Here is a 13655-nt window from a genome sequence, read left to right as displayed (position 1 = left end):
ATTGTTAATTGCCTCCCAAATTTCAAAAGTGTTTCTGAAAAACATCGATAGCGAGGCATTCTGCAAAACTGAACACCCACGACTCGCATTGGTGGTTGTGACCGCTCTCCAGAGTGATTTTGCCACTGGCAAGATGGCGGCGCATCCTTTTAAAAAAAATTAACAAGTTGAAAACGTTTCCAAGAGTGTCTCATATATATAAACATTTATTTTTATGAAGTCCTAAAATTAGTGCTATATCTTCAAACAATTCTCCCATGGAAAGAGTTAAAATACTGGCATTTTAAATGCTCATGGGGTGGCTACTTTAAAAAATGTATGATTTGATGGGGTAAATTGAATTGACCAGGTTCAACAATGTCCCAATTAACACAGAGGGGAGAATGACCACATGTCAAATTTCCACTCTGAAAAATGCACACGTCCCAAATGTTGCCTTTTAGCCCCCAAACAACCCGACAAAAACATGTGGGGTATCACTGTACTCAGGAGATGTTGCTGAACACATATTGGAGTGTTGTTTTTTAGTGATAGAGTACAGGGAGTTGTTATAAATGGTAAATCCTCAAGCTGGACAAAAGTGTTAAGTGGTGTTCCTCAGGGTTCTGTTCTGGTACCAATTTTATTCAACATATTTATAAATGACCTTGCAATAGGCGTCATGTTTCCGTGTTTGCAGATGACACTAAACTCTGTAAAGTAATACACTGTGAGCAGGATATTACTTTGCTGCAGAGGGATTTAGACTGGGAGACTGGGCACACAAATGGCAGATGAAATTTAATGTAGATACATGCAAAGTTATGCACTTCAGGGTAAGGAATGCACAAGCAACTTACACCCTAAATGGTAGTTAATCAGGGGTAAGAACAAATGAGAAGGATTTGGGAATTGTTATATGCAACAAACTAGGAAACAATGTGCAATGTCAGTCACCAGTTGCTAAGGCCAGTAAAGTATTGTCATATATAAAAAGGGGCATCAATTCGTGGGATAAAAATATATCGTATTGGCTCGATTATAGGCCGCCCCCGAATATAGGCCGCACCCTAAAAGTTAGGTGCTTTTCTAAAGAAACATTTTTCTTAGTAAAAAAAAAAACGTAGAATAGATATGCTGCCACCCTGGGGAGATATGCTGCCACTCTGCCCTCCCCCGAGATATGCTGCCACTCTGCCCCCCGAGATATGCTGCCTCTCTGCCCTCCCCCCGATATATACTGCCACTCTGCCCCCCGAGATATGCTGCCACTCTGCCCTCCCCCGAGACATGCTGCCACTCTGCCCCCAAGATGTGCCCCCCCCGACTTACCAAAGCAGACTCCCGTGTGTCTTGTGGGGCCGGCAGGGGACATCTACGCAATACGCGTAGACAACTTCCGGTGCCGCCACGTTCCCCGGCACGGGATATTGTTAAAGCACATCGAGCAGACGTGCCGGCAGCGGAGGTCGTTTACACGCATCGCAGCAGCCGATGAACATCTACATGATGCGCTTAGACAATCTCCCGTGCCGGCACTCCCCTCGTGGAAAGTGCCGGCAGGGGAGGCTGTCTCAGCGTCTTGGAGAGTAGGATGCAGGTCCCCTGCAGCGTTGCGGGGGATCTGTATCCTAACCCTGCTGCCTGCCCGGCGCCCGGAACTGCATGTACCGGGCAGCGGGCGATACGAATTGCGCATTCCTATGCTAGACCCCGAATATAGGCCGCACCCCCACTTTAAAGACTTAAAGTGGGGGGAAAAAGTGCGGCCTATATTCGGGCAGATATGGTAATTTTGCCCCTTTATAAATGCAATGGTATGCTGTGCAATTTTGGGCACCTATTCTAAAGAAGGATATTATAACACTGGAAAAGGTGCGGAGGCGGGCTACAAAATTAATAAACAGAATGGAGCACTTTAGTTATGAAGAAAGGTTAATTAATTTAAGTCTGTTTATTTAAATGAAAAATACCTCTTCTCTCCAGCCTTAACCTGCCCTTTTCCCTGAATCCACATTTTCTTCCTCCTACCTCTTTCACTTCTTTTACTTTGTAATGGTGGTTTTCACCCACACATTTACCCTCTAACCATGTACCAATTTACATCTGGTGCAAGCATTTTTATTTCTTGGTGATATTGATCATTTTTTTATGTTGTTCGGTACTTTGTATCTTGTGTATTATTAAAAAGAACGTGTGATACCTTTATTGTTTAATTTTAGATCCAGCAAGACAGGCATACTCAATCCACTAAAAGGTAAATGCAGCTAATTTATCTCACTATTCTCTTCTGAACATCACAAGAACTCTAGACCCAACAGCAGCTTTGTATCACATCTTTCTATTATTTATGTTGTCTCCCTTAAAGGCAATTTCAACCAGTTATAATGCACGTTCTCTGTGATTTTGAGGCAAGAAATAGTCGTGAGCTGTCTGTGAGGAAAGGAGACACTGTGAAGGTAAGACAAACGTGTAATAGTAAGGATGCTATAGTTCTTAACAACTCAAGGGACAATCATGTCTATTCATGGCAACGATTAAGCGCTGCTAAGCGTGAATATACCAATAAGTAACATATTTCTGCAAATTCCTTTTTCGTTAAGAAGTTCAACTCACCTCCTACATGTGTTTGCAAGTCCTTGCAAAAAATGTCAGATGTTTGACAAAAACTCAACTTGCTGATTTAGTAAACACAATTTACAACAAAACTTACATTCAGGAGAGGACATGTAGGCAAGTTTTTGAAAACAAGACAACTCCTAAAATCATTAATGTGCGAGTTAAAATGCAGGATGAAGCTTAGTTGTAATGCGTTAAAAACCCCTCTCACTTTACAAGGGAATATAAAAATAAATAGTAAAAAAGAAACAGGGTTCCCAGGACCCTCATTAAGTAGAAAAGGGACGACAATTGCCTCAGCTCTTTCCCCACCCTGTGCGTGGTAGGCCAGAAGGTAATAAAATAAATCTGGGGTGGGATGGACCAGTTGTTTTGCTGTTCATTACCGAATGGTACCTGAAAAGGTGATTTATTTTTCTTACAGTTTGTACCCTAAGGTGCACAAAGGGGGCTTATAGTGACCTCATCCTCCTAACCTAGCCAGGGATTTTAGGAGTAGGTGAGGTCGGCAGGGATTTTTTTAGGTTTAATTTTAAGTCCCCCTCCCCCATGAGCCACCATTTCCCCACCATGATGGTGTGCAATGATCTCCCTCTTCCAATTGGTTGTTTTGTGCACGTCCCTTTGTTTTTTTGCTTAATTTGTTCTAAAGCCTATAAGTTAATCACCTTCCCATCCTGGTGTTTACAAAACCAAATATTTGTTTAAATTACACTCGGTACTAGTAGAAGAAACTTACTTGGGGCGGCAACTGGTGATAGGGTCTGCTAAAACAGAGTTCTGACACAGATCCTGGTTAAGGTATGTGCAGCAGCTAAACTCAGTCCCCAGAGTATCCTGCAATTAGAGGTGTGGAAATGTGGGGTAACAGAGCCTAATCTCTAGCAGTACTTTGAGGTACAATGCGGGGTGTAAGGGCCTAATTCCAGGCAGCTGCCTGAAATGTAGCAAGGCAAATTATTTTTAACCCCAGCAGATGGAATGCCATTTCTCAGCCTCTCTCTTTCCCCCTGCCTTCAGTCCTTCAAACATTCCTCAAAAGCTACTTCTTTAAGGACACCTACAACCACATTAATGCCCTTCCATCCATATTTCTTAGCTTACTTTTCCTAATCCTAGTAGACACCAGTACTAGTACGGCTGGTCTATCCCTAGCAGTGGCACTTTCACCTGTTGTGTAATACACCCTAACACGGTCCCTTGTCCCCTGCTGTTTCTGTAAGTCAAGTTGTTATGTAATATGCTACTTGTTATGCCCTGTCAACCCATTGTACAGCACTATGGAATATGATGGAGCTATGTAAAACAACAAATAATAGTAATAGTAATAATTTAACTTCTTGTCTAACCTGAAATTGGATGAGAGTGAGGCACGAGTTTGGGTCTGTGCCTTCCATAGGTGGATTTGTTTAATAATGTTTAATAATACCAACCCAATGAGCAAAGCATGGGAGTGGGTAGGTAGAGCAATATACTCCTTGTGATGTTTTTATTACTCCTTGTGCCTGGCACGTCACTGGCCGTTAAGGGGTAAAATATGCATACCCTTGCATTTGTAAATAGGAGTGTTATTTTGCAAGTAGTAGCATGTGACTTTAATCAACCTCATGCAACCTCAATTGAGTCTAGTCAGATGCGCTAACCCTTAACTCTACTGGCTACTCATTTGCTAAGTTTTGCTTTTGCATTTGACTGATTTAGAAGCAACTTAATCATTGGCATAGTGAGGGCATGAAATACAGTTCCAAAATATTCTTGCAGAAAAACCTCTTCACTTTTCCCACATACCACATTTAGCACTTCATAGACTAAATAAACCAAAGTAATGGTGTACATATATATGTGTGTGTGTTGTAGATATAAGAAACACACCTCTAATGTTTACCATGGGAGCAGCGATCTTAATTTCTACAATTATTCCTCCACATTGTTTCGGCCTTTGTAAGAAGGGGAGAGCATTAAAACACACATTGAAATTACACATTACTCGGAAATCATACATTACTTACAATATCACCAAATAAATCACACATATTGACAAAGTGCTAGTACACAAAATATAAATAATTGTCAGGTTTTTTGGTTGCTTGTATCATAATACTAAAATCTTTCTTGAAGGTCCTGGACCAGAGAAGGCAGTGGTGGATGGTAGAGAATAATCAGGAACATAAAGGATTTATCCCAAGTAACATCCTGGACAGTGGTGATAGTGGACAAGTAGGTAAAATATGGCAGCTAGGGCAGGACCTAGCAGTGTCTGGGAAACTATATAAGACAAAGATGTTATGTTTTACCTTTTTCTTAATAACAGGTTCCTGAAGGTGTTGTGTCACTATTGCCAAGCTCTAGCCCAGAGCATGTGACTGCATGGCTTAAACAAAAGGGCTTTTCTACTATGTAAGTTCTTCTCTTCCTTCTGCCATCACACAATCACGATAGCTGTTTTTTTTAATGTGCTATCATTTGTTCTCCATTAGAATCGCGCATTTGGATTCTTAGCGAATTGCAAATTTACAGAATTTTGGTAAATTTGGTTATTCGTACGACTCCCCGAAAATTAGGCCAGACCTCCATGAATCCGACCAAAACGAAGGGAAAAAAAGCTCTGAAATTCTGAGGTCCACATTCACTCACACTCTCTCGAACTCTTACATTTGTTCACTCTCATGCTCTCTGTTTCTCAACCTTCTCTGCCGACCATCTTCTATCTTCTCCCTTCTCTTCAATCTTCTATCTTCTTTCTTCGTCCGCATCTCCACGGACATGACCCAGCGGGAGCTTTCAAAATGGCGGTGAAGTCCTCTCTGATCCTCCAATTGGGGAAGAGGACATCATCGAAAGGGACAACTGAGGGAAATATGGAAGTGCTTGTGGTGACATCTTCTCCCGATCCTCCACTTCAAGTGCAACCATATTGCTCTCAGTTCATGTCAGGGCAAAATGATCGCGCTTGAAATACTGTCCTCTCCCCCGATTGAAGGATCGGGGAGATGGCATCACAGCAAGAGCCCCCAGATTGCCCTCGGTTCAGCAATTGGAGGATCGGTGAGCGCACATCACCACAAGTGCTGCCATATTGCCCCCAGTTGGCACCAATAGGGGAGGACGTCACCACAGCATGGCCATTTTGGCAGAAGTTCCCCGTTGAGTTATCTCCGCAGAGATGCAGATGAATTAGATATCAGATTAAGGATTAAATAAGAAGATGCAGAAACTGAAGTGGTCGGCAGAGAGTAGGGAAAGTGACCGGAGCGTGAGAAAGAGCGAATGAAAAAGTGTGAATGTGGGAACTGGCCAACAATTTTCAGTTTTTGCTAAACATAATGGGCAGGGAGCGAAATCCGTTGCCCGAAAACGAATGGGCTAAAAACAAACCGAAAAATGTGTCCGAATTCTCTTTTACCCTTTAGCACATGTCTATTCTCCATTCCTTTTTTGAATTATTACATTATTTAGCAGTTCATTCAAAGTACACTTTGCTGGTTCATTTTAGTACAGTGCGGTGTCTTGGTGTTCTGAAAGGAAAACAGCTGCTGGAACTTAGCCGAGAGAACTTGAAAAGTGTGTGTCCTGAAGAGGGAGGCCGTGTATTCACTCAGCTAAATGCAGTGCGAGCAGCTCTTGGGGTGAGGCATTGCCTATTGTTCACAAAAATACCCATATAGGATAAAGGAATCTGGGTGTAATAGGCGTTGTCGTAAAGGATACGAACTCTAATTATCACTTAATCTAGTTTTTGATTTTTTTAATTTACAGTACGAGTACTACGTTATTTTCCCACAGCATGCACACATTTTTTATCACTTTGTAGCGGACAGTCATTTCTTCATTCTTCTTTTTAGATATGATATCCTGACCAGAGAACTAATACGCTGTACAAAACCTTTCCTACTGAGTGAATCCAGGCGTCAGTGAAGTACTCTAATATCGATGGATTTATGTAATCTGCAAAAATATTAACAATGGGTATTTTCTACTTAAATTCATTTATGAAACCTACCTACAGCTTGTGGATATTAATCAAAAGTTACTTTAATCTGTAATACCACTTCATGTGTTTATTTAGGGAATAAAAATATATGTAGAAAAACAACAAATTCTTATTTAATGAAATGCCCATCCTTAAAAAATAAAACCAAACCACATAGAAACCCCATGCTGGACTTTCTCTGTTGGTCTCTTACCACCACTGAACGAACCTACAGTATATCCCTAAATCAATCTGATGACAAAGGGGGATTTTTAATCAATTTCCTTATTTATGCACTTTCTGATATAATCCTTCCCACTATGATTGCTGTAATTTTACAGGAAATATTTATGATTTACTGTATCCCATTACACCAGAGACTGAATGATGTCCCCTTTATATTCATCTCCACTCCCTCTATAGCCAAAGTAGCCAGTATTCACACACAGCAGAATAGTGCACCTCCATGCAACATTATTTGCTGGTGTCCCTTCTTCTTGTCCATTTTAAAGCTGCATATCCTTCACTTTCCTGATGGTGCACACCTACTGACCCTGCAAGACCCATTCTGAACAACTGTCTAGAAGACTAGTGTGCAGGGGAATGTGTTTCTCGGGGCGGTCCTCTCTAATGAAGCGGATGCTCAGCTTTCTCCCTTCGTTATGCTGGAACGCACTCTAACGAAGCCATACGCCGGTCTGCCTTCCCAACATATGTCTTAAGTCATACATAAAGAAGAGGGTGTATCACGTAAAACCAGGAAGTGCCCAACCAATAAAAGCTGGCAAGATACCGATCAGGAACATAGATACGTATATTTTATCGTTTCTGTTATTTCAAATGGACTCCATATCACAACTCTGCGAAAAACATGTTGAGACGGAGATCATTTGGATTCTTATATTATTGTAATCTAGATCATCTGGATTCTTATACCACCAAGTGCATGTGTATAACATTTGGTTGTGCCAAAGTTTGTTGTAATTTCAATTTCATATGAAGTGCAATTTCATTTCATATTTTCACTGTGATATTGCACTATTGGAGTTCTGTTGATTTTTCAGATTTTTAAAGGAAGATATTAAAATTAATGTTTACTGTGTCCTTCTTCTTCACTTCCTATGCTTGAGTAATTTATTATTTTTTTCTTAAAATATTGTGTTTATACAATATTGCACCATGATTGTCTTATTTTGCCCATATTATTCAGGACCAGCTCAGCTCCTCTTATTGGAAAACCCTTCCAGTGTTGCCACAGCTCTCCTACATACACTGTTTCCACCTTCCCCTACCTTAATACATTGTGGATAAGCCCTTACACATTGTTTGCACCAGCACCCCACTTTTTGAGGCTGCCAAGAACAGTCTGGTTTATTGCTAGAAATTCAGCCATATGAAAGAAAATATGAGCAGCCCCCATTTAAACACAGGGTGACAAACTTAGGATAATGCAGACAGTCTACGTAATGTGGCTTTATTTTTAGTAGTTTCATTAATTGGGTTATCCACTTAACTAGTGTCTGATTGATAAAGTAGTGGATGAAATCACTTATTTCTTATTGCCCCATGATGCCATTCGATTGTTTATAGGAGTCTTCATAAACCGTGGTGACTTCATGTATGAAGCAATAGTAGGAAGAGCCTGAGGGGAGGGGGAAGAACTGTTAGTTTCTACTATCTAAACATGTAATACTCCCTTATCCAAAGCACAAGAAAAACTACTCACTTCAAGTCGGTTCAAGAAATCTTGAAGGTTCTGAAAGTGTAGCAAACAAGTAGGTTCCAGCATTCTGTGCTGATCCAGAACATCATATATCACAAAGTCAACAAAGGTAATCTGTGAAAATAAACAAGACAATCAAAGTCAGGGTCTGCTGCCTATTAGGAGTGAGACCAATTAAAAGCACTTACAATTACACAGGTTTCCAATCTGGAGATGTCGCTATAAATGGTAGCCAGGAGAATCCCTTGGATGGCAGCTAGCGAAATACTATATGGTATTATGTGATCAGGGACGTGTTTCAGCACAGGTAAGTTATGAAATAGACTTGCCTTATCTGCTGCGAACCAAGACCTGCCTCCAAGGAAGCGAGAAAAACGGCCAAGGGCAACAGGCAAATTTTCAAGGTACGAGCCCTTAAGTGTTTCCTGGAGAGAGAGTAAAACAGCATAAATAAAACTAAACAAATAAAAGCTTATCCTTTTCCCCTTACCCAAGACTCACAAATTGGGGGTCATAAGCAATTCGAACTAGACCCATCCGAAAATCCATGGCTTGGTTTTCGAGCAGGGACGTATTCATCTTCTCTTTTTCAGTTTCACCGCCTGGAAAGAGTCAGTTTATTGTGAAAGAATAAGAAGTCTGTCTAAATGACGTTAAGAATAGTGTAAAGACTATTAAAAAAGGTAAAAAAACAAAAACAGTACAATAATTGAAGAAATATCACCTACTAGAACACTGTATTGAAGACCATCTATCTCCTGTGTCATTTTATTTAAATTCATAATTCCAGCTCGTTCTTCTACCAAAGTATAGGCATACATAAAAAAATTTAAAAAAATCCTTAAATTTGTCACTCATCAAGACTGCAAGGAAGTCTGTGGGGATTTGTAACAATGTTTTATATACATACACATAAATATGGAAAAGAGAATGTGACAAAAAATAAATCTACCCCTTCTAAATATATATATTTTTTTGTCCTCAAAATTATTTCCACATTGTACCACTCAGTACAGTTATTCAGCAATTGTTATATGTACACCCTGGCGCTGCACAGATCCTGCATGGAGAATTACACTGTGCCAGCTTGATTTGCTGTAAGCTTCCTGCTCTCTTGCTTGGCACTACAGTAGAATGTTTGAGTCCATGCAGCATATGTCTGGAATAGAAATGACTTCCCCCTCTGCTGAGCATGACCTATTTCAATTTTCAACTCAAAAAATAAAAAAAGAACAGTTACACAAAACCATTTTCAATTGGAAAAGTTTATACAGGTAGGTTCATATCAAGGTGACCAGATTAGAATATTATATATATATATATAGCACGGGCTGAACAGTAGCTCACACATTCCATGCTTGCTTGCAATATAGCGCAGGATTGTGTTACTCTGAGTCAGTTTGACATCTCCATCCAACAGATACGGTAGCTGTAAGAAAATAACTTTTCGGTTAGGAATCCATTCAAGTAGGGCTGCAACTAACGATTATTTTAATAATCGATTAGTTGGCCGATTATTTTTTCGATTAATCGATTAATCGGATAAAAAAAACAATATGCAAATTTTTTGTTTATTTAAAATAATTTAATGAACTGGATGTTAAAAAACAACTTAAAATTTACATTAACATTCTTATTTTGTTATGATGTAATAAAAAACCAATATTTTCAAAGTACAAAAACCCAAACACAATATTTATGAAACAAAATAACCCCAAACATTCTGAAAAGAGGTATACTGTTCAAGAAACTTTGCACCCAGCACTTTGCACCCGGCACTTTGCACCCAGCCCTGGCACTTTGCACCCAGCACTTTGCCCCACCCCTGGCACTTTGCACCCGGCACTTTGCCCCAGCCCTGGCACTTTGCACCCAGAACTTTGCACCCAGCCCTGGCACTTTGCACCCAGCCCTGGCACTTTGCACCCAGAACTTTGCACCCAGCCCTGGCACTTTGCACCCAGCCCTGGCACTTTGCACCCAGCCCTGGCACTTTGCACCCAGAACTTTGCACCCAGCCCTGGCACTTTGCACCCAGCCCTGGCACTTTGCACCCAGCACTTTGCACCCGGCACTTTGCACCCAGCCCTGGCACTTTGCACCCAGCACTTTGCACCCAGCACTTTGCACCCAGCCCTGGCACTTTGCACCCAGCCCTGGCACTTTGCACCCAGCCCTGGCACTTTGCACTGTGCCCCTGCACCCAGTCTCCAACTCTGCCCTGCACCCAGCCCTGCCCCCACATTCTGCCCTGCCCCCACACTCACACCCTGCACCCACTCTGCTCTGCACCCACACTCACACTCTGCCCTGCACCCAGTCTCCAACTCTGCCCTGCACCCCCACCCCCACTCTGCCCTGCACCCAGTCTCCTGCCCTGCCCCCACACTCACACCCTGCCCTGCATCCCCACCCCCACCCTGCCCTGCACTCAGTCTCCTACCCTGGCCTGCCCCCCCCACCCCCACTCTGCCCTGCATCCCCTGAAACCCCACCCCCGCGAATCGCTCTGTGCGAACGGAGCCACTCGCACAGAGCGAACCGCTCTGTGCGAACGGAGCCACTCGCACAGAGCGAACCGCAACTAAAAGAAGGCGCGTGTAGCGGAAGCGGGGAACGCTCGCGGAGGTAAGTAAAAGGAGCCGAGTGCTCCAACAACGAATCGATCACTCGATTAATCGATAACGGAAATCGTCGACAACGATTTCCGTTATCGATTATTATCGATTTTATCGATTCGTTGTTTCAGCCCTACATTCAAGTCTAAACACATATAAAGTTTAATATCTCCCTGGCACAGTAACTTACATTAGGGAAGTCCAGACCTAAAGTCTCCTTTTCATCCAACCACTGACTCCTGTCGTAATCTGGTGCTACCGAAAAAGGATATAGTAAAATCAGTCTCGTTTTTTGCATGTTTTGTAAGATTTTTTTTTTATTTAGATCCGACAGAGGGAAACTATAAAATAAACGTGTTGTATCAGTGGTTCAGCCATGCCAGGATTGCATTGTTAAATGCACAATTTCCATTACAGAGCAAGCTACTTTCTCTCTTCTGCAAGCTAAACACTGAATGGTTCCTTGTTGTAACAAACTCTACTAGCTGTATACAAAGTATGCACAGTGCCCCCACCTGGACCATATCATGGGCACAGCACAATGCTTAGATATCCACAGCCTACTGCCAGTAACCAATCCCAAAACGGCACCATTTGTCTTCCCAAATATGAGAAGGGACCCGCGCTACATGCATTAAGCATGCAAAAAAGGTGGCCAGAGTACCAACCAGCCCTGCAGAACACGCCACTGACAGCACCTTGTATAAGAAAATGGGCCATCATTACCAACGACGGTGCACAATTTGGGACTATACGAAACACGCTATGCCCGTGTGACCCCGTACACATTATCTAACCAGTAGCGATGGGAAGTTCGGATTAGTAAAGTGAATCGGATCATTTCGAGTCGTTCATTGAAATGATCCGATTCTTCGGATCACTCAGTGTGACTCACAGGAGTTACTATTTCCCAGTCCCTCCCTGCAATCACACTGATGATTGGCCCCGCCCCTTTTATTAGAGTCTATGAATGCTCCTGCCTGCCTACTCTGGTGATGTCACTGAAGGCAGAAAGTCGTTCAGAGAACCCTTCAGAGATTCGAACCCTTCAGAGATTCTCACTAACACCAATAATTATTTATAAAAGTAATACAGAATTAATCTTCACTGCCCCCAGGATTTAGATTCCCCTTAGTTTGCCCACCTTTACCTCTAACTGCACCTTAAGTTAACTTTATTAAAATAATTACATTAACCCTCAGTCCTCAGCATTAAATTAACCCTAAAGACCTCATTAACCATAACAGCCCATAAATTAACCCTAAACACCCCATCAATCATAACTGCCCCTAAATTAACACTAAAGACGCCATCAACCATACCAATTTATTATGTAATTTATCTGGAGTATATGCAATTAATTTAGGGGCAGTTATGGTTAATGGGGTCTTTAGGGTTAATTTCAGGGGCCATTATGGTTAATGGGGTCTTTAGGGTTAATTTAATGCTGATGACTGAGGGTTAATTTAATAAAGTTAACTGAAGGTGCAGTTATAGGTAAAGGGGGGCAAACTAAGGGGAATCTAAATCCTGGGGGCAGTGAAGATTATTAATGTATTGATTTATAAAAGTATGGTATCCATAATATTCTCTGAATGATTCAAATCTCTGTAAGATTCGAATCATTTCAATCTTTGAACGACTCTCTGACTCTATGAGTCATTGTTCCTATAGGGTCATCTTATATTCAGGCTTTTTTTCATAAATTAATATTCAGATTTTGGGGGGTCATCTTATAATCAGGGTCGTCTTATAATCGAGCAAATACAGTAATGAGCTGTAACCTGATCCCAGAGTCTGTATATGAGTGCTCTGCAGCTGACTCACTCTAGGATCAGGTTACAGCTGCATGATTCACAGACTGAACTGCTACAAATGAATCGTTCAGTCTACTGAACCGATTCATCCGAATCACTAAAATGAATCGGATCAAATGAACGATTCGTTCATGATCCAAACATCACTAACACACACAAACACACACAGGTAAATCAACTCACCGTCCCCTGTGACATACAGTTTTTCTTCATAGGGAGTCTCGGTATATTCCAGCAGAAGACGGATAGCATGAGCCAGCTATAGAAAAAACACATGGGGGGGAGGGGCTTCGGTATCTCCGAAAACGTCAATTACACACACAAATCGTTAACTATCACGGTATAACTTACGAAATATATACACATTTTATATACAATATATCTATGTATGTCCTCCCCATACTGTCTCACCCCTCGGATGTCCCAATATCCTAGTATCAACATCCTGAAATTCACGCCTTCAGATGTCCGGGAACTCTCAGTTCTAAGTGAAACTGCACAGTTAATAAAGTCGATTACAGATCATGTGATTTCTGGGCTCTGAGCCAATCAGGCGAAAGAAAGCTGAAGCCAAGCTGCCCCTACCCCCAGCTGCCTCTTGGCTTCACCGAGAAGCGAGTCTGTTAAAAGTGATTGCAGCAGGATTACGGATAGATATAAGTATTCCACGTACTGGTCTTGTTGTTTTCTCCTGGAGGTTATCTAAAATCTGACAAGTGCACGTTTTTTTTAAAGGCATATCCAACATCCCTGTGCTAATGATGCAACTTTTATGTTTGAAACGTACAAAGTTCGGGTTGACAATTTGCAGTAGTACAGATATATTTACTTAGTTCCTTACTTGCGTAACGTAATGTCCCTACATTCATCTGTCCTTTGGAAATTTGCAAACCGGTTTTAGACCACACGAAAGATTATATTTTGAAAAT

General features: G+C 41.6%; 1 protein-coding gene across 1 annotated transcript; it reads right to left on the bottom strand.

Annotated features, from left to right (window-relative positions):
• Positions 1-8117: 8117 nt before the first annotated feature.
• Positions 8118-13196, bottom strand: LOC149287877 (glutathione S-transferase Mu 5-like). Its single transcript, XM_089492245.1, has 8 exons — positions 13138-13196; positions 12910-12985; positions 11100-11164; positions 9639-9720; positions 8793-8893; positions 8621-8716; positions 8295-8405; positions 8118-8210 (listed from the first exon to the last, which is right to left on the bottom strand). Exons 1-8 carry the CDS (start codon positions 13168-13170, stop codon positions 8118-8120), a joined length of 657 nt encoding a protein of 218 aa, XP_089348371.1. The 5' UTR covers positions 13171-13196.
• Positions 13197-13655: the final 459 nt, after the last annotated feature.

Source organism: Sceloporus occidentalis, unplaced genomic scaffold (genome assembly GCF_023333645.1).
Source record: "Sceloporus occidentalis isolate IW3139 unplaced genomic scaffold, rSceOcc1.0.p SCAF_55, whole genome shotgun sequence".
In the NCBI taxonomy this organism is placed as follows: Eukaryota; Metazoa; Chordata; class Lepidosauria; order Squamata; family Phrynosomatidae; genus Sceloporus; species Sceloporus occidentalis.
This window is presented reverse-complemented; position numbering and strand designations above follow the sequence as displayed.